The sequence below is a fragment of the Siphateles boraxobius genome, unplaced genomic scaffold, assembly GCF_051911475.1.
Source record: "Siphateles boraxobius isolate OS27281-9 unplaced genomic scaffold, OSU_SipBor_1 26, whole genome shotgun sequence".
Lineage (NCBI taxonomy): Eukaryota > Metazoa > Chordata > Actinopteri > Cypriniformes > Leuciscidae > Siphateles > Siphateles boraxobius.
Genome location: NW_027508876.1, coordinates 26038236 through 26060000, shown reverse-complemented (window position 1 = coordinate 26060000; position 21765 = coordinate 26038236). Strand labels below are relative to the sequence as shown.

Genomic DNA, 21765 nt, shown 5'->3' with positions numbered 1-21765 from the left:
CTCTGATTGGTGGAATTTTCTGTGCAGCATCATGGCTAATATAGTTTTTCACCACAAGTTCAGCTGTTAATCATTATTTAAAAATAAGTTGAAATAATGGCTTCAGCAAAAGCACATAGCATTGATTTACAATCTCGTAGCTCACAGTATGATGTTCTATTAACAAAGTTCGGGAGAAGCACGTTCAGATACTTAACCAAATTAACACTGGAGGAGCACACAGCGCAATAAGACGTATATATACAGCAGATTTACCTCTGTTCCACAACAGTTTTCCAGCATCCCTCCAACACCCCATATCCTCACTTCTAACTATTCCTGCCCCAACCTGGGATAGGGGGGAAAAACTCTCTCCTCGTCAGCACGGCAAATATTCATAACCTTTACTTTATCTGATTATATGGAACTGTGAACTTCTGAATGGGCTGTCTTTAAAGGCTTCTGAGTTATTGTTAAAAATCTATTTGTATTGTTTTTTTACTTACTGCCAATGTTTCTACAGAGACCCCCGAGAGTTCATCTCAGAGAACGTGTGTTTGGAATGTGACCCTGAATGCAAGATTCTGAACGGGACATCAAGCTGCTCTGGGCCGGTATGTTGTATGTATCTTTCAATGCCCATATCGACCTTATGCGCCAGAGAAACAAGGGCAATTTCAGCCTGGCAAAAAAATCTATCGTCGAGACTAGGACAATCATCACTCACATTTTCCACAGAAAATAACCAAATCTGTGTGTAAACTAATAATGGTAAGAAGTCAGACCTATGAAACGGCTGCAATGTGAATGTTGTTTTCTGTTTCTCTCTTTCTAGGGAGCCGATCAGTGCACTGAATGTGCTCACTTCAAAGATGGGTCGCACTGCGTCGCACAGTGTGCTCAAGGTGTGCTAGGCCTTAATAACAAACTTGTGTGGACGTACCCAGACAAAACCAGACAGTGTCAGCCATGCCATCCTAACTGCACGCAAGGGTAGGAACAAGTTAATCCTTATTGGATAATAATGATTATAGTTATTCAGTAACAATTATTATTATTATTTTTACACCACTGGTATATTATAATTATTCCAGTGTTTCCACAAACATTGAGATTTTTATTACATTACAAAGTAAATAATTCTGATTAATAATAATTATTATTAAAGTAAATTGAATTAAAATATTATTATAAGTATTATTATTTAAATATTATTAATTATTTGTATTGTTATTTATATTTTGGTGTATGGTTAACAGAATCCAGTTGGTTTAAACAAGCAGAAATACAATACAATAATGGGGTCACAAAATAAATACTAATTTTTTAGTTTTAAAACCTCTAATTTTAAAATGTTTGTTATTATAGATGCAGTGGACCAGGACTGAAAGGTTGTGAACCAAAAGGGTACGTACAGTAGTTTATGGGTTGTTGTTACTAGACCACATGAACTACATAAGTCATTATAAAAAATGCTAAATATGTAAAAGTAAGAGTAAAATTAAGTTTTTACCTATTGAATATCAGTTCTCAAAAATATGGAAGTAAATTGGGTCGCAAATGCAGTTTCATTTGCTGATTTTAAGTTCAGAAGATTCATTTTAAAGGTGTTTATGAAGGTAAATGATCTGATATGCTCTCTCTAGCTCTCACATGCCTATAGTGGCGGCTGGCATTGTCGGAGTCATGCTGATGATTATGATCCTCATCCTTTTCATCTTCGTCATCTTCCGCCGACGGCACATCCGACGAAAGAGAACTCTACGGCGCCTCCTTCAGGAGAGAGAGGCAAGACCCAAAAGTGTATAACAGATGAAACAACTTGAATAAAACCCATCTAACCATAATTACATGATTCTGCAGTTGGTGGAACCGCTGACTCCCAGTGGCGAAGCTCCCAACCAGGCTCTCCTTCGCATCCTAAAGGAAACAGAACTGAAGAAAGTAAAAGTCCTCGGGTCTGGAGCATTTGGCACAGTCTTTAAGGTACATTTATGAATAAAAAACACACTCCAGTAAATGATCAGGCCTAATAAAGCTTTGATGTATTAAACATTTAAAGTCAACAGGAAATCAAAATGGACCATATATTAAGTTGAGAACTTAAAAAATGCTCAGTCAACACGGAAGTTCTAAGAGAAAATTCCAAAGTCTTACATGTTTTTTCCTCCTAGGGATTGTGGATTCCAGAGGGTGAGGGTGTGAAAATTCCTGTTGCTATCAAAGTTTTGAAAGAGGTCGCATCTCCCAAAGCCAACAAAGAGATCTTGGATGTGGGTATCGTGCCATGTTTACTAATGATTAACAATTGTCCCTAATAACCTTGCATTTAAAACTTGTGTTTTGATGTTTCAGGAGGCATATGTGATGGCTGGTGTGGATCATCCTCATGTGTGTCGTCTGTTGGGAATATGCCTCACGTCCAACGTCCAGCTCATAACCCAGATTATGCCTTTCGGGTGCCTGCTGGATTACGTACGGGAGAATAAGAATAATATCGGCTCACAAACTCTGTTAAACTGGTGCGTGCAGATCGCCAAGGTGAGTTTAAAGTTGTGTGTGTCCTACTGTATGTCAGCTGTTTATTCTCAATTTACAAAAATATGTGACTGCAGTTGTTAATGTAACAACTATTCCATTTAACCAGGATAGAAACATATTTGTGTGAAATACATGTGTGAAATAGTTATTTAAAGTCTGGAAAGTAACTCCAAATAAAAATTCTAAGATGCATGAATCTGTTTTCTCTGTATATTAATATATTTGTATTCTTGGCACATTACCGTTACATATACTTTTATTTTAGGGTGTTTTAAAAGTTTTCAAAAGTTGTAATGTTTTTGAAAGAAGTCTCTTATGCTGCACCAATACTGCATTTATTTGATCAAAAATATAATAAAAACATTTATACTTTGAAATATTATTATAATTTATTCTTGTGATGCAAAGCTGAATTTTCAGCATCATTACTCGAGTCTTCAGTGTCACATGATCCTTCAGAAATCATTCTAATATGATGATTTGCTGCTCAAGAAACATTTCTGATTACTATCAATGTTGAAAACAGTTATGCTGCTCAATAATTTTGTAGAAACTGTGATACTTTTTCCGGATTCTTTGGTGAGTATAAAGTTCAAAAGAACAGCAATTCTGTGGAATAGAAATTTCTATTTACACGATAAATCTCTTTACCGTCAATTTTGATCATTTAATGCATTCTTGCTGAATAAAAATGTTAATATCTTTTTAAAAAATGTTTTACTGACCTCAAACAAAAACAATAATGTATAAATCTTGCATACACCTCGTACATATACCAAGTGCATAAATAAATATTTATGTGTTGAAAATTATGTATAAATAAATAAACTAAAAGGTCCCGCGCTCACAACACTCTCATAAATAAATTCACTGCATTTCCTCTTGAAAACAGCAAACTAGTGATTCTGAAAGTGCTGAGTGTCTGGGAATCAGCTGATTGGACGCACACAGCATTGACTGACATCTTTGGAATTTCAAAAACATTTTGACCCTTCTCAACAGGGTATGACCTACTTGGAGGAACGTCACCTGGTTCATCGTGATTTAGCGGCCAGGAATGTGCTGGTGAAGACCCCTAACCATGTGAAGATCACTGATTTTGGCCTGGCCAAACTCCTGGGTTCAGACGAGAAGGAATACCTCGCTGACGGAGGGAAAGTAGGTCATGCATAAACAATCCACTGATTCACAGCGGGAAAACAATACTGATTCAAAATCATCAACTGGAAAACATATAAACTGAAATGCATTTCCATGTGTATATATTTGTTGATATTTACAAGAAAGTATTAATTTAGCTGCCTTTGCTAAATGTTTTAGGTCCCTATAAAGTGGATGGCTCTTGAGTCGATTCGTCACTGGACTTACACTCATCAAAGTGATGTTTGGAGTTACGGTACGTGCTTATCACTACATATTATACTATACGAACTGCATTCATTATTATTCTCAAGTCAGAATTGTGAGATAAAAAGTCACAAATATCTTTATTCATTCTGTGGCAGAAACAAGCTTCCATATATCATGGGCAAAATGGTATAAATCAATGCAAAAGTCAACATACAGGGGTTCCACAATTCAAATATTAATGCTAATTCAGTTTTTACCCGATAGCCACTAAAACGGTGGTGTTTTTGGTAACACTTTGCAAATAGCTAATGCATTAGCAATCATGAACTACACTACATTAAACTAGATTAATAAATAGTGTAAATGTTAATTACTACATAATATACGTTGTATAGATGAACAATTCAGTAGTTAGTGTATTATAAATGAACATGAATTAGCAATAAACATAGTATAGTTATAAAGTAGCGTTAACCTAGATTTATAAACATTGTTAAAAACATTAATATCCAATGCATTAACAAATTCAACTATATTGTAAAGTGTTTATTGATATATTTAGCTGTTCTCTGCAGGGGTTACTGTCTGGGAGTTAATGACATTTGGATCCAAACCGTACGATGGAATCCCAGCCAGAGAGATTGCAGATATTCTGGAGAAGGGAGAGCGTTTACTGCAGCCATCCATCTGCACTATAGACGTGTATATGATCATGGTCAAATGTGAGTGCTAATGTTGCAACTGAGAGGAACAGAAAATCATCCTTCAAAATGTCATGTGGAAGCTATAATGTGGCTAAAAATACAAGTATACAAGAATTGAAAGATCCTGTGATAGACATTACAAATATAGGTAACACCTTATTTTGATGATCCACTTTAGACATTCTACTAACTATAAGTAACTTTGCAAAGTTACTTATTGTTTAGTGTAATGTTAAAAGTGGACTATTGAAATTAACACAAATATAAAAATTTCAGATGAACATGATTTGTATGTAACATAATTGCATAGCATTTGAAGGTCAGTTGAATGAAAGGACATACATTTATATCTACATCTAGGTTGGATGATTGATGCTGAAAGCAGACCTCCTTTCCGCGAACTTGTGGCAGAGTTTTCAAAAATGGCCCGAGATCCGCCTCGCTATCTTGTCGTTCAGGTAGATTCCACAAACATATCTATGCTTTCCTCCTGGGAATGAAAAATAAAAATAAAATCATATTTAACTGACTATTTTTGCAATTTAATAAAGGCGCAAAACGTACAAAAAATAAAAATGCAAGAAAATTATATTAAAATGAAATTTATTTAAGTCTTCTACTATTTATTTAATGTATTGTGAACAGTAATATAAAGTTTCTGAAAAACAGCAATACATATTTTATTGACTTAATGATTATTATATTTTCAATAATTATGATGAATGATTTAAAATATGTATATTTTTGAAGTTTAAATATATATTAAATGAATTTGCATAAGTCTTATCATTAACCAATTATTTTTTTCAATAATTACGATTATTTATTTAAACTATTTGTTTTATACAAAACAAATTTAAATTTCTAACCTATTTATATGTTTAAATATATTAAAATGTATTCAAATAAGAATGTTTTATTAAGCAGTGTTTGCCAATTATTGTTTTTTCAATCATTTATATTTTCTATATTTAAAATACGTAACTGAATTTTAAGTTTAATTTTTTTTTTTAAAGAATTCACATAATAAACAGTTTTATCATGAACCAGTTTTTGACAATTATTATTTTTTAATAATTAAAATTTTATATTTGAAATAAGTTTTAACTGGATTTTAATAGTTTAAATATTTTAAAAATTAATTCACATAAGAAGTTTGATCATTAACCAGTTTTTGTTTCTAATAATTTGACATTTCACACAGGGAGATGATCCCACATACCAGCCCAGCCCGACGGACTCCAAGTTCTACAGGTCGTGGATCAGCACAGAGGATATGGATGGTGTGGTAGATGCAGAGGAATACCTGCTGCCCAACAAAAGATTCTTCAACCAGTCACAACAACTAGTGTCTGAGTATCACAATACAGCCGTCAGTATCTCCGTCTCACACCTGGACAATGCGTCATTTTCTATATAAGGCAATTACCCTTCATTAGACATGATGCAAGATGATTCATTCATATTTTGTGTATTGTTTTCAGGACATCTATACGAATGGTGTGATGTTACGCTACATTACGGACCCCACGCATAAAGACCTTATGCTGCCAGGTATTATGTTGAATTACTCTTATGTTATTTGAGGGAATATAATTTTGTATTAGTTTTATATATAAATGCTATTATAGTATTTATTAATATTTTGAATTATATTTTAAGTTTTTATTTAAGTTAGTAATTTTGGGCTTAGATTTCGTTTTTTAAAGTAATACATAAATATAAAAAAAAATACGTTTTAGTAATTTTAGTAAATTATTACTACAACTTTTCAGTTGATGCCAAGACAATATTTCTAATTTTCAGTTTAATTCTTTCCCTAATTTTTAGATTTTATACTTTCAGTTCCCGACAACAAATTTAATAGTCAATTTAATAATTTTTTGTTTACAATAAGAATACTTATATGTATAGATGGTTAGACTCCATGCCAACTTACCAAATATTGTTTATGTCAACGTCCCATATATTAGGCAATTAAAAGTACTCATTTTTAAAATGTTATTTTTGACTTTATATGCTATTAATATGGTTGCTTCATCGACACATTTTATCTTCTCTTTCCCACAGAGTACATGAACCAGGACGTGACTACAGCAGGCAATATGATCAACCCAAACTATGAGGGTCCGGCCCGTGGACAGACAGAAAACGGATATATAGACACGTACGGCTGTAAAGCCGAGGGTCCGGAGTACCTGAACACGTCCTGCTCTACTCTACCACGATCTCCGTGTGCCAGTCTCGAGAACCCCGACTACCAGCAGAACTTCCTACCCTCCTCCACCAGCGACGTCCCTTTCCTTCCTGCAACGGAGAACTTACACTACCTGGGACTTAGCAAAGCCATGCAGTCTCACGTACGTTAGATAAACGGGACCAAAATATGAATTGCACTGCTTGAACTTCTTGGGAGTCACACACAACATGTGTTAGTATTGCAGCTACTGTAAGTACATCAGCGAGTCACGTCGCTGGGAGGACGTCCGGAAATACTTGAAGGCGACTGCCGTAATGAACTTCTTCTTGAAAGGAAGTATGTATGAGACAATAAGCTGTGAGTAATGTGTTGAATGTCAAGCTAGAGCACATTTCATTATTTCTCTAGAATATGAGATGCTTTTGATTAATATTGTCGTCTGATGTAGCATAACCTAATTTATTGAACCCAAATCAGCTTTTAACACTTCATATTGTTAAACTGTTGTCATTTTTAATGTGATTTTAATTAACCCTGGGTAGTATTTGTAAACATTATTAAGTGCATATTTACTAGCTAAATAACATGGTTTGGACAAATTGAGAATGTGAAAAGCACACGACCGGTTTCAATTGCTGTCACTTAAAAAAAAAAAACGACGTGAAATGGTGCTCGCAACCCCTCATTTTACTTCCGAGATATACACTATCGTTCAAAAGTGTGGGGTCAGTACGATTATTTTTTAAGAAATTATTTTTAAGATAATTTAAACATTAAATTGATCAAATGCAAATGTATGCTACAAAAGATTTCCTTTTAAGTAAATGCTGTTTTTTTTAAAGAATCTTAAGCAAATGTATCAGTTTCCGCAACAATATTAAGCGGCACAACTGTTTTCAACATTGATGATAATAATAAGAAATGTTTCTTAAGCAGCAAATCAGCATATTAGCATGATGCAATCATGCAAAAATGTGTGGCAGAAACTCATTATATCTGTCATTAATTGTGAAAAGTGGGCGTTACATATTAGAATTGAGTCTGAAGGTTGGAAAGGATGATCTCTTGATGACTGGAAAGGAAAAGGTTTGTCAGATGTCGGCTGAAAAGGAAAGATGTTTTAGAAGCAGAGCAAATTTGGTCAAATTTTGATGAAAAATTACAAAAACAGGCATGTTTTAATTTAGAATAAACTGCACAAATGATTTGTGCACAATAATGTGAGGAATGAACATCAATTTGGCCATCATGTTGACTTCTGAAACAATTCAAATATTCATAATTCTTTGAAATATACAAGCACAGTGTGAAAATCCCTCTGATGTACCATAACTGTCTGAGTAACAACAGAAAAGCTTGTAAATATAACATGCGCTTTGAACCGTTAAGAAATATGTAATTATGTCTACAAGTAAAATTCACAATGTGCATATGTACATAAATGCTACCCTCTCAATTAAGGACCCTTGAACCCTGGACTGTACTTAATGGACTCTCAAATTAATTTTTCAACTGACCATCTACATTTGGTTTTAATAATTTAACAACTGGGCCTTAGAGAAAAACACTTTATATTAATTGAAAGAAATGCTGAAGGGCTAAAAGGCTTTTTGATGTTTTTCATTCTGCTTTAAACAGCCGAGTTAACAAATCAGACTGCTTGTTTTCTGTCCCCTGTGACACATTCTCACAAGTGTGCACTTATCAGACGATCTTCTTTTACATTTCAGGGGAAAAAACAGGCCATTATGATATTTTAACTCTGCAGGGTCCCATCAATATTGAATTAAGCTTTACTTACAATTTCTTGGAAACACCAACTACATTTTAAATGGCAGGAAATGTTCAGAAAACACTAAATAAAATAATATTTTTAATAAATTCAAAAACATTTTTTGTTACACTTTATTTTGATAGTCCACTTTAGACATTCTACTACTAACTAGAAGTAACTTTGCAACTAACTCTAATTAGAGTAGCAGACTTTTAGGGTTAGTAGAATAAGTTGAAATGTAGTTGCAAAGTTACTTCTAGTTAGTAGGATGTCTAAAGTGGACTATGGAAAACCGAAGTCTTAATGCAACTTTGACTGTGAAACCGATTCAACTTCAAACCGGCATTTACCGCGAGATCCCACAAAAAACATCTGCATCATTTTATATGTAAACATACTTCATGTAGCACAATCTTCATGAGATCTACTGCATTATGCACCTGTGAATGTAAGTTGTTTTAGAAATTTAGCAACATCAACATGCGGTTTAAATCTGTATGGACACTTTTTGTTACATTGCAGTGTTATTAAATTGTGTTGAAATGTGATAATGAAGTCTTATGGTGTGGACTCAGTTATTTTAAGTGCATTACAACACTAATAATAATAATAAATAATTGCCAGAGGAAGTCTGTGTAGACAGAATAAGGCAGATAAGATACTAATTTCAAATCCCAAAGATCTGTCGGTGGTAGGGTTGAATAATTTCCGTAGATTATCATCATGGCAAAAATGTTAAACCTAAAACAATCGATTGACCAGTAAAATCTCACAAAGCAAATAAAATGAACAAATAATCACTATTAACATATATTTATTATATATACTGTAAAAGCTAGACATTTCTTTTTCAAGTATATTCATGATCAAGCATCACATACAGATCATTAAGTTGACTCTTGCAACATGGCGGTTTTAGTAATCCTCCATTGAAACCAATCTGTTACTGTGTTATCCTCCTAAACCCATCTGTACTTCATGGCAAACATGCATAGAAAAGACAGTTAGGCATCTCTTTTTTTAAAGTCTCCTTTAACACTAGACTCGCTCTAGTGTTTGTATGAGCTTCATACGGTTGGTTTTCATTTTGCTACTAAATGGAATACAGATTCCTTCTGGTTAAACCATCGTTTTAGCCGTTACCGTGGTCCTTCACACTGTGGCTTGTTTCATCAAAGCGTTCTCCCCAAACGTTTCCTTAAAGAAGACAACGTGCTCCTCACAGTGCTCTCCTGGAACAGGAAGATGATGTCAAATGAATTGTCAATCATGTGCTGATATTTCTACTCTAATCATGTGAATGAAGGATTTCGATGTTTAGCCCCATTTCGTGAGCAAGCATCAAGCATTCATCAACACCACCTACCTTGGTTAAAACCAGGATTACCACGTAATCGCATATTCCTCTGCTCGAAGAAGCGGAAGATGGTGTAGAACAACATTGTGTTGTTTGTTTGCCGTGCAGCGTCCAGAAACTTCCGTGCGGAGACGTTGTCGTGGCCACCAACGCTTCGAATGAAGCGCAGAGCGGCTAAAACCTGCTGCTTGGACAGAAGAACTTCCACAATCTCATCATTAGCGGTGGAAAGCCTCTGTGATACACACAAAAACACACGTCAATCACTCAGAGAAAGGCAAAATGAAGCTTGATTAACCGCTGGAGAAATGGGCTTTCAATAAAACTTGGCTGTCTATGCAGTAGAAAGGTGGAACAAAATTGAAATCAGTGCTACTAGAAAACAGAAAACGGGCTGTTGTCTTGCCTTTTGCCAAATAGATGAAAATTTCAACACCCATAATGCCCTGGGAATGTTGCCATCTGAGACCACTCTCACCAGTCTGCTATGATACTCTAATACCGCCTTGCTTTAGTAGGAAATACTTCTAAGCAAACTTTTAGTCACAATGGTGTTGACTTATATTGTTCCCGGGTGCAAGATTTCAAGAGTAAACGTTTAGAGGGAGTGAGTTACTTTTGGTTTCCAGTGAAGGATCCTACAGAGCCCCTAAAGGGACATTCAGGTGGAAAAAAAATATGACAAGAGTAAAAATAAGGTAAACTATCTAAACTGTAAAACAATGTAAAACTCTCCCAAACTCTCTCAAGGGAATGCAAACATTTTGCGAGCGAACGCAAAGTTTCTTGTGGGAAAGCAAAACATTTGCAAGAGAACGCAAAGGCATTGCTAAATAAATTTTTTCTTCACCACATCCTTTTAGGGGCTCTGTAGGATGACAGTGGCTAAAGACTGCAAAGAATCATAAATATGGAGAGAAAACTGTAACGTAAATCTGGAAAACCTTCATGTTTGTAGTCTCTATTTCAAACTGGATGACAGCGAACAGTGTTTTAGGCCAAACCGAGGAGAGAAAACTAAAAGAAACTGCTGTTCCGGAACCAGTTCAGCGAACTTACACTTTGAATCATCTAAACTGAACATGTACGCGAGTATGAAGCGGTTTCCGTACCTTGAGCATGTCCAGAGAAAGCTGGTGAGCAGGAGGATACGTGCTCTCCAGAGACAGCAGCAGACAGGCCTAGAAAAGCAGAAACATCAATAAGAAGCCGTTATTGGAGCATATAGACTTATAGAGTCTAATGTACTAATTTAAGACATTGAGTTTGGCACATGGAAACCTCACCAGTGGTTTGGAGTCGCTCAGGACGTGATACTGGAGAAACTGGTGCAGCATGTAGAAAAGATTGTGCTGGACCAGAGTTTTGATAACCAGCTCATACAAATAGTGCTGGAAACGAAAGAGTCACTGTATATTACACACACGACACACTCAAATCTTGCTGTGACAACAAGGCAATTTGACTCAAGTTGAACAGATTCAGTTCGAATTGACAAACATATCCAACCCATATAGATAAAAAGAAATCAAGCTTAGTAATTTTAAAAGTGTTGAAAAGGATTTATATATGAATTCTTATTATAATACATTATTTTGAATTAAAAACACAATATTAATGGTCAAAATATAATTGCTCACATGTAATGCATTAATGAAAGTGAACAGTGTTTATTTGAGTATAATTTATATACTACTAGTATTTCTTATTTTGTATTAGCTCTTATTTTTACATTATTACTTTAAATTTTAAGTTAATTTTTAATAATGTGTTTTTGTCATTTTTAAGTAAAATTTCTATTTAGCTTTTTATTTTTTTTAGTTTTAGTAATTTTATTATTTAAACATGTTTTATTTAGTTGATACTTTTCTAATGTTCATGCAAGTTTTTCATCTAATACTTCTCTCCCACAACTTTTTTTCTCCCTCCACGGTCCTGCAAATAAAGTCTAAAATGCTCATAAAAAAGTTTAAAGCCTTAAGCTATGTTCAATTATTGCACCGAAACCCAATTTGTTCCAATGGGGCTGAACCTGTGGTTTGTGTCAGACTCTAAACGTGAAGTTTCTCCAAATGACAGTAATAGTCGTACATATTTTGTTCAAAGGCATAGTTTATTTATGGAACGCCCCCAATATAAAAGATGTTGAAGGGTTAAGCGTAACGCTGGAGGCCACAGCAAAGATTATGATGAGTTACTGAAGAAGCTCAAGGCAGAATGCGTCTAAGCAACTGCAACGCCTAGCAAAACATCCAACAAACACCTGAGGGTCAGTTAAAGGTGAACCGGAGATACAACTCTCAGTTATACCAGAGCTTATAAATGAAATGAATGGTTCTGAGAGATATACGAAATTATATATGAAACTACTAGCTACGATAATGTTTAGCAATGTTTACATGTAACAGATCCATTCAAGATTTATAGCTTGTACTCTGAATTGGTTTGTAGGTATATACTAGTAATAAGAGTTATTACTAGGTAAGAAAGTGATTTCTTAAAGACATCATTGTGTTGTTTATACCTGAACGGGGATTTGAAACTGGTTAAGGGAGCGAATGTACTCCATGAGAACGGCAATGATGAATTTATGCGTCACGTCCTGTTCAAAGAAGACAATTTAGTGCATTAGAACAAGAAATATCACAACATAAGCTTTCCTTTAGACTGAGATTTTTGAGACCTACAGAACTAAGGAAGAAGTGCACATAATTGCCTTCTGAAATGAAATACAATCCTTGTTTACCTTCTTCTCGGTGAAGTCCGACAGCACGTGTGTGTACATGTCTGACTGGTCTATCACTGCCTGTGTCCGGACGGGCCTTTTATAAGAAGTGCTGGAGCGGCTGGGCCCTGATTCCATAGCCTGAGGAGAGTAAAAACAGGCCAGTTTTACAAAAGTAAAATTTTCTATGAACACCACAGCCACACATACATACATGAAATATACTGACCGCAGTGTACGCTTGCTCTGCGTCCAGGTATTCTTTGTACACTTGGTTGAGTTTATCAAGCACTGTAGCCACCACAGAAAGGTTCCCTTTATTGCCACCTATAAGCACTGAAGACCAAGACATGCATTTATTAAATATTATCTAACATATACTGTCACTGGGCCTGCCGTCGCGATTATTGGTTAATCGATCTAACAGCAATTTTCTTAGATAACTGCAACAATTATGCAGTTTAGATTTCTATCACATTTTTTACTCCTTTACACGCTTTAACCGTAATCACTCTTGCTATGCATTGGTCTTTACGATGCATATTACGTTCAAAACCAAAATATTTGCTAATTTTGTTATAGTAGATTAAAAGTTAGTTACAAAAGTGCCACTATTATGCCTTTTCGGATATTACCTTTCATGCAGTGTGTAATTTAGCTGCTTGTGAATGTAAAGGTCTGCAAAGTTTCCAAATGCACAAGAAAAGGAGTTTAAAGAACCGATTCTGAACTGCCTGAAACGAGCCGTCAGTTTTACTTCCTGTAAAACCAACTTAGGTTTGTAGCAAATTTGCATAATGACAGCTGATTTTTCATTGGCTGCCCGTGAACAAAGACACGCCCTCAAACACTGTAGTTGTAGCTATGGCCTGGAAGAGTTTGGTTCGTGTTGTCACCATGTCGAGAAGACGCTGTTTTCTGCTCTGTGAAATCTAGTGATGCACCGAAATGAAAACTCTGGACCGAAACCGAAAATTTACGATGCACTTGGCCGAAAACCAAAACTGAAGCCGAAAATGGCTTCTTTTAAAAACTTATACTAATATATATATATATATATGTATATACACAGTACAAAACCTAAAATATTTTTAACAATAAATATAAATAATAATACATAAAAGTTCTATGTTCCATCAAATAAAATATTTTAACAGTTGTGCAAAAAGATCCACAATTATCTGAATAACTGCACACAAAATCACAGAATGGCAGTGGGCCTCTATTCTGCTGCTGCATGTAAACAATTTTTTACTTGCATTTTAAATTGCTGTGCATTACAACAGTGCAAAAACAGCACTAGAACTTAATCCAAACTCAAACTCTAAACAACATGTAAGCCTATGTAGCCTTAGGAAACACAGTTGTGCAGTGATACGCAAATTTTAATGTAACTGCTATACACACAGAAAATTGGACAGGGGGTCTTACATGCGCTTCATGTGGCACACTAGCACACACACGCAAGGTCTCTCGCTCTCTCGCTCTCTCCCTGTCTGGCGTGCGCGCGCTACACGGTTTGGAGCACTCGCTCTTGCTCGCTCACTCGCTCTTCCGGGAGATTTGAACTAATTTGCGGGCATCAGGGAGCCGCTATCAATATGCGGGAGACATCCCTATCTTTGATAGGCAGACTCGTGATAACAGCTTGACCGTGAGTGAAACCTAAGCGCTTGCGCACGGATGGGAGGGGCGTGTGACATTCATTTTCGGTTTACGTTTTCGGCTGTTTTTTTTTATTTCAGCCCGAAACCGATAACGCCATTTTCTGTGGTCGAAATTTCGGTGCTGCACTTCCAAAGAATGAGACGTATATGGTAAAACCAACACCATGTTCTTATCACTGTGTATCAAGTGCTGAGGAAGATCCAGAGCTGAAATTCAGATATAGTAATGGGCATTTACTTTCCGACACGTACTATAAGCGGTCGACCAATCACAACAGACTGGGCCATCTGACCAATCAGAGCAGAGTAGGCTCATGGAAAGGAGGGGTTTAGAGAGACTGAATCCTTTATCGGACCGTTTCAGAGTCAGACACTGAGAAAAGATGTGATGCTGCAATGTATATTATGAAAAAATAATTATTCCTATTATGAGACCTCCAAAACAAAATGAGGAACCTTTAAAACAGCATAATAAGGGAACTTTAAAACAATTGATTCTAAAATAACTATCATAAGGTATTTTTACTACAGTTGTCTGATGCTTACTTTGAGAGCATACAGACAAGATGACCATTTTGCAGTCTCGCCTGCGCAACAGGAAGTCCATGAGTTTGCCTTTATCCTGCAGGAGATTCAGCGTGGGCTGGAGCTTCACCTGGAGGTACCACAGATATCCTGACGCACAGAGAACATATCATTACTCTCAATCACAACATAGTTTTGATTTGATTTGTGCATTGATTAGTAAACTACCTTCGCTAGCACTGATGATGATATCTGGTTGAAAAACACTCCAGGAAGATGAATCTTGAATGTTAAGGAAAAATTTGAGAAGGTCAATATGCCACTGTGCATTTCAGTTTCAGTTTACAGTTCGTCCGCAAGGATACAAAGTTCGCAGGGCACAGGGGCCTGACTTGGAGCGGCCGCAGGTCCTGTAAGGGTGTGAAAAGAAAAATGAACTTCTTTACACTTTCAGAGAAGAAACCAAATAGGTAAAGCTTAGAATAGTGATATACAGGTGAAATGCGAAAAATTTGAATATCGTGCAAAAGTTATAATTTTGATGATTATTGCTTACAGCTTATGAAAAACCCAAATTCAAAATCTCAGAAAATTACATGAAATCAATAAAAAAAAAGACTTTTAAATACAGAAATGTCGGCCCTCTGAAAAGTATGATCATGCGTATATAGTTATTTATACTAAATATATTAGTTTCACCTTTTAATTTGAATTACTGAAATACATGAACTTTTGCACGATATTCTAATTTTTCGAGTTTACCCTGTAGTTAATCACTGAAAGTGAGGTGTCGCTTTGAAAATGAATTAAGTGTCTTGCTGAAACTCTCCTCACCTGTGAGAGGGATCTTGAAGAGGTTGATGGATCGCGCAGGAAGCACAGGCTGATGCACATTTACATTACCATCTAATTCCCTTAATTTTATATCAAAAATGAGTGAAGTCTGAAATGCAAAAAAAACAAGCATTACAAACAAGGTACAGAGCAGATCAGATCAGACCTTTATTTTATGCAGGTTTGCTGATAAGGTTATGTAGTATTTTTACATATTTATTAGGGAAACACAATACATCATTACCTTTTTTACTTATTTGTATTGGTTGATATTAGATATTTAATTCTGCAAGCTCATCGAACACTCGCTTAAAGTTTATTTTTTAAAACACTAATAATTTATTAGCACTGTTAAATGTATCCTTCAGATAATCTTAAAATGAGTACCCATTTCCAATATCCATAAATTCACTTGGATAATTTAAAGTAGGGCTGGGAAAAGATTAATCGGGATTAATCGCATCCAAAATAAAGGTTTGTGTTTACATAATATATGTGTGTGCACTGTGTATAATTATTTTGTATATATAAATACACACACATGCATGTATATATTTAAGAAATATTTGCATGTATATACTGTATATATTTATTTATAATTTATATTATATATAAATATATTTTTTTTATATATAAATATACATTTTTTCTTATATGTATACATGCATGTGTGTATTTATATATACAAAATAATTATACACAGTGCACACACATATATTATGTAAAAACAAACCTTTATTTTGGATGCGATTAATCGCGATTAATCTTTTACCAGCCCTACTTTAAAGATTTAATTATTTAAATGTATTAATTTGAAATGTCAATATTGTTTTATTGATATTGACTAGAATTTTTATATCAGTGCAACCCTAATATTTTTTAGAAATATAAAATACCAGAGGACTAGCAAAGCAAAGCATTGTTAGTGACAAGTTCATTATGTACACAGTAAAATGGGTTAAAGTGCCCCAATTATTATGTTTTTTTTAAAGGTTCCTAATTTTGTCTCCTACAACAGGCATCCAAGGAGAAAATACACTTTATTTTCTCATAATATACACTGCAGCATTCCCGCTTTTCTCAGTGTCTACATTCAGTTTCTCTAAACCCCTCCTTTACACAAGCCTACTCTGCTCTGATTGGTCAGATAGCTCAGTCTGTTGCGATTGGATGACCGCTTATAGCGTGTCGTAAACTTAATGCCTATTAGCATATCTGAATTTCAGCTCTGGATCTTCCTCAGCGCTTGATACACAGTGATATGAACAGTAAAGATGCCATCTATTTTACAGTTTCAATTCAAGCCCGAGTCCTCATCCTTTGGAAGTGCAGCAAAATGGATTTGCTTTCGCAGCGCTGAATACGGTGTCTTCTTGACATGTTGATAACACGAACTAAACTCTTCTAGTCTCAGCTACAACTACAGTGTTTGAGGGTCAAAGAAGACGTTCGCGGGCAGCCAATGAATACCATAGGTAGACATTATGGAAATGTGTTACAAACCTATAGGTTTGTGCAGGAAGTTAAACTGGAATTACTGACGATTTGTTTCAGGCAGTTCAGAATTGGTTCTTTCCTTTGGGAGACAATAACTCCATTTACCTGCACTTTGATTTGTGAATTTTTGCCGACCTTTTACATTCACAAACAGCTATATTACACACTGCATGAAAGGCAATGTCAGAAAAAGCATAATGGGGCACTTTAATATCATCCGATTAAAGTTTGAGTACTTGTCAAACTCACCTGTGAGCTCTGATGGTGCACCACAACTAGATTATCCACCACGTTCAGTGCAAACTTGCCTGTGGTGTTTAGTTTGAGCACATGAGTCTTCTTACAGGTGCCTTCTCTACAATTTAAACAAAGCAGGAACAGGTTAGAAAAACCAAAATGCTTTAATACAGACAAAAAAAAAACATAAAATAAAAATAAAAAAAAGAATTGAATGGCCAGTAATATTGTTTAGCACATTGTGACCTGGGCAGATGATAGAGGACCACCTCTGCTCCAGGACTGTTAGTGGTTCTGGAGTGATGCTTCAGGTACATCACATACAGCTGATCATAACTACAGTTGAGAGAAAGAGTGTGACTACCGGGCTTCACAGTTGCTTTTTCATGCATTATTGCATTTTATTTCATAACCCAACATGTCATTTGTTGGCTCAAGTGCTCATACACACATTGTGGCCACAGCGATGTCACGTTCAGAGAGGCTGAGCTTGGCTGGTTTGGGAACGGCTGGCAGCTCAATCTCAAACTTGGACATCTTTGACATGGTCGCACTCTAAAGAAAATCATGTTAAGATTAGAGAAGCAAGTTTTAAGATGTAACAATCCAGTATCAGAAACTCAAAGGGGGTTTTAGCACTGCGCTTAACCCCAGGTTATTGCCAATCTAAACCCTGCTTTTAACCCCGGGTAAAGGAACGTTTCACACTTGTAATTTAAAAGCAGGGTTATAATCGTTTTTACCCAGGATTATGAAACCCTGCTTTGGAGTGAGATTAGCACTATTTTTGCACTGTTGCCCCCTCATTGCATTGGCAAAATACTGATAAACACTTTATACACTTTACTTTTGGTACTACTGAAGTCAATCTGTTCTACTGTTGCCCTCTTGTGGTTCAAATCTGCAGACGCAAAACTCTTGCATGCCTGAAAATAACAATAAACAAAAACACCAATCTCACCTTGAAAGCAAATGGCTGCAGCACATTGCCCTGTACGGTGGTGGAAAGGAGAAGAACGGCCGTCTCTGGGCAATACATGTACCAGTTCACATTGATACTCTGGCTCTTTAAGAGCTTCAGGGTTCGTTTATCAGGCAGCACCTGGACAGAGGAAAAACAGGGATTCTGTATGACTTATTTTGTTGAAAAAAACTACTTCAGTTAAATTACCGATTTGATGTAAGGGGACACCTCACCTGATAGAATTCTATTCCCTGGTCAGTGACGAATACAATCTCATTCCAGTTGGTCCAACAAAAGCCGAGAATACTGGCATTCTTTGTCTGAGGATGGTAAATGAAAATAGCAAAAATATTTATTATGTATTCAAAATGTCTGGTCGTTGCCGCATAGATTTTTAAATGTTTTTGAAAGAAGTTTTACCAATGCTGCATTTATTTGATCAAAACAACAGTAAAAATAATTATTTTGTGAAATATTTTAACAATTTAACATTATTAAATTCAATTATTTAATAAAAAAAAAGTATCACACTTATTCAATTAATTTTTTTAATAGCTTTTAAAATGTAATTAATTACTGTGATGCCAAGTTGAATTATGATCCTTCAGAAATCATTCCAATATGCTAATTTGGAGCTCAAGAAACATTTCATATTCCTATCAACATTGAAAACAATGTGCTGCTTAATATTTTTGCTGAAATCATGATACTTTTTTTCAGGATTCTTTGATGAATAGAAAGTTCAAAAGATCAGTATCTTTTTTAAATATAAATATTTTGTAAAATTAAAAATGTCACTTTTAATCAATTTAATGCATCCTTGCTGATTAAAAGTATTAATTTCTTAAAACAAAAGAAAAAACAATAATCCCAAACTTTTGAAGGGTACGGTATATACATAAATAAATACATATATAAATAAAGAAAGCAAATGAAAACAGCACTTGACTTGAAGGGTGTTAACGTCAATCTTTGTTTTTTTAGGGATATATACCTTGCACTCATGGGAGAATTCCAAGTGTGGATAGTCAGGAATAAAGTTGATGAAATCCTAAAAAAAAAGGAAAGAAAGAAGAAATTCTGTTAAATGGAACTTGCAAACAATAGATACATTTGTTGCGACAGCAACCAGCAATGAATGATACTCACAACTGATTTTGTAGTGCGCTGCACAGCTAAGATTTTGTTCCCCAATGAGAATTTGATACACTTCACCTCTCCTTTGTCATCCATTCTGTCAAACAAAACAAAATTTAAGGATCATTTCTAGTGTTGTTATAGTTAACTAAAACTATTAAAAAATAGTTTTCAGTAACTAACATATAGCTGATATAAATAAAATCTAAATATTAGAGGAAAAACTTAAACGAAAATAAGAAATGTTGCTTTGACAACTAAGTGAAATAAATTTTAGTTAAAGCATTAAATTATTAAAACTGAAATAAAAATTAATTTAAAGCTATATAGAAATAATGAAAATTAAGTAATATTAAAATTAAACTAAATAAAAAGAACAGCTAATTCAAATGTTAACAATTATTATTATTATAGTATATACTTAAAAATAGTAAAAAAATAAAATAAAATAAAAAACACTTTACATCATGCAAATGAGAATATAGAAAAATGAAGAGTCTATTTGACTTACCTGAAAGCCACTGAGCTCTTGTCATCTGGTCCTTTAACCACAACACCTGTGGCCCCACCAGACCGTACAGCAAACACCTACATCACATCAAACATGCACTATTATACTCATAAAGCATAACTCATCATGACAGATAACTCACTAACATACATTTAAGTGATAAGTGTAAATTACACATGTGATCATTTACCCTGATACTAAGTTTTTTGTAAATGTGTTCCATGGAAGTACAATGATATTAATTGAATAATATTGTAAATACTTTTATACATGAACATTATTATACCAAATGCCAAAGCATATGCAAAAGGACTATGGTATTATCATCTTCTAAAACAATAAATCTGATGACTACAATACATGACAACGTTATTGCACATAATACAGTTACAGTGAAAGAGTTAGCCTAACATTATTCTAAATATTAGTATATTCATAAACTAAAAAGGCTAATCTTCGTGCGGTGAATATGATGAACACTGCAAAGGAAAACATAGGAAAGCTACGTATCGACACAGCATTGATATCTCTTTATATAGCCATGTAATTATTACACTTCAAATTATTTAACGTGTTCTCACCTGTTTATTCGCCTCGTCAAAAAACACATTGTTGACGCTCGACGCGTTCTCAAACTGCACGGGGTTTTCACTGAGCTCTAGATAATATTCGTCACTCATATCGTTTAATAAAGAGTCCTTTAATCCGCAGCGTTGTGTTTTTACTTTAGCTAGTCTTTCCACTTCCGCGTCCATCAAGCGCGGGGCAGTCATGTGATGATCAAGTGGCCACGTGACGTCATATGTAAATTAAATTGCTCATCTATTGTGTAAAACTTAGTTATAAGACAATATAATACGGCCAGAGCCGTAATCCTAGTTTGGCCCTTTTATCATACGGTACAACCATATTTATTTGGTATCTTTTTATGAAGGCTAAGCAAATTCAACAGGTCAACTTTTAAAAAATGCACCCTGCTCTTCGTTTCATTGACTTATCACACGACAGCGTCAACTTTAATAGTTTAATAATTTTAAAGCGCACACCAGCAAACTCTCAGTTGATCAGATAATCTATATTCACCTGAGTGAACGACGCGAATCTACAGAGGGTGCGCGCGGCAGAGATCCGAGTGTCAATCTAGTTTCAGTTGAGAGAGAAAGCGAGTGTTCATATTTGAAAACTTTACGCCAGACATAATAACACCCTTATGGACAGTATAGGTAAAACTGTCAATAAGACGAAATCACAGGGTAGCATGAAGGTTTCTTTAGAGGAGAACAGCTCAGCAGGTGAGATTGAGATTCAATTCGAGATATTGACCAGGGCCCCCGTGATAAGGGAGTCCCACAACACCCAGAAAATTGTGTATACAGTAGGCTATTGTATAAAAAGTATATACTTGACTTATTTGTAGGCTAAGGCTATAGTGTGTGTGTGTGTGTGTGTGTGTGTGTGTGTGTGTGTGTGTGTGTGTGTGTGTGTGTGTGTGTGTTTGTGTTTGTGTGTGTGTGTGTGTGTGCCCGATCCATCGTTCCTTATCTATCATCATTATCATCATCATTCCTCAGGTTTCCAGTCCATATCTATCAGCTCTACACCAGACAACATATCCAAAGCCTCTTCATTCCTCTCTGAGGACAGCGTAGATGAGAAAGAAGGCAAGCCTGTTAATAGAAAAAACTCTCTGGAAATTATTAATATTTACAGACAAGATTTATGGGGTAATGAGAACTTATCCAATCATACGGCTTCCCAGAGTG

The 21765-nt window shown here is 35.2% G+C and overlaps 2 protein-coding genes and 1 long non-coding RNA gene across 5 annotated transcripts in view; 2 read left to right on the top strand and 1 right to left on the bottom strand.

The window, feature by feature from the left end:
- LOC143752150 (epidermal growth factor receptor) overlaps positions 1-9103 on the top strand; it is a 26751-nt gene extending 17648 nt beyond the window's left edge. The window contains exons 14-28 of one of the 3 annotated variants that reach the window (XR_013207340.1): positions 503-593; positions 815-972; positions 1348-1386; positions 1626-1767; positions 1843-1965; positions 2154-2252; positions 2335-2520; positions 3523-3678; positions 3841-3916; positions 4446-4592; positions 4935-5032; positions 5779-5946; positions 6059-6128; positions 6645-8722; positions 8809-9103. Coding sequence is in view for 1 of the 3 variants with exons in the window: in XM_077245188.1 (XP_077101303.1) it covers positions 503-593; positions 815-972; positions 1348-1386; positions 1626-1767; positions 1843-1965; positions 2154-2252; positions 2335-2520; positions 3523-3678; positions 3841-3916; positions 4446-4592; positions 4935-5032; positions 5779-5946; positions 6059-6128; positions 6645-6943 (1852 nt within the window). In the remaining 2 variants the exon portion in view is untranslated. Of the gene's footprint in view, positions 1-502; positions 594-814; positions 973-1347; positions 1387-1625; positions 1768-1842; positions 1966-2153; positions 2253-2334; positions 2521-3522; positions 3679-3840; positions 3917-4445; positions 4593-4934; positions 5033-5778; positions 5947-6058; positions 6129-6644 lie in introns of all 3 variants that reach the window. The other 2 variants (XR_013207341.1, XM_077245188.1) reach the window with 2 other exon arrangements.
- Positions 9104-9345: 242 nt separating this feature from the next.
- On the bottom strand, positions 9346-20778 carry rmc1 (regulator of MON1-CCZ1). Its single transcript, XM_077245189.1, has 20 exons — positions 20584-20778; positions 20003-20079; positions 19504-19588; positions 19349-19405; positions 18588-18674; positions 18352-18492; positions 17842-17945; positions 17637-17726; positions 17403-17508; positions 15657-15765; positions 15188-15232; positions 15051-15104; positions 14844-14972; positions 12860-12966; positions 12652-12771; positions 12430-12507; positions 11192-11296; positions 11018-11086; positions 9915-10140; positions 9346-9780 (listed from the first exon to the last, which is right to left on the bottom strand). The coding sequence occupies exons 1-20, from the start codon at positions 20773-20775 to the stop codon at positions 9701-9703; spliced, it is 2061 nt and encodes a 686-aa protein (XP_077101304.1). The 5' UTR covers positions 20776-20778; the 3' UTR covers positions 9346-9700.
- A 104-nt stretch (positions 20779-20882) lies between these two features.
- On the top strand, positions 20883-21663 carry LOC143752148 (uncharacterized). Its single transcript, XR_013207339.1, has 2 exons — positions 20883-21294; positions 21574-21663. It is a non-coding gene; the product is annotated as an uncharacterized LOC143752148 (long non-coding RNA).
- Positions 21664-21765: the final 102 nt, after the last annotated feature.

Excerpts from the sequence above, each read along its gene's own strand:
- rmc1 (XM_077245189.1), bottom strand. The coding sequence starts at position 20,775 with ATGACTGCCCCGCGCTTGATGGACGCGGAAGTGGAAAGACTAGCTAAA. Across the intron at positions 19,589-20,002 it reads AAGAGCTCAGTGGCTTTCAG|AATGGATGACAAAGGAGAGG; the intron begins GTAAGTCAAATA and ends TTTGTTTGACAG. Across the intron at positions 14,973-15,050 it reads CATCATCAGTGCTAGCGAAG|GATATCTGTGGTACCTCCAG; the intron begins GTAGTTTACTAA and ends TCTGTGCGTCAG.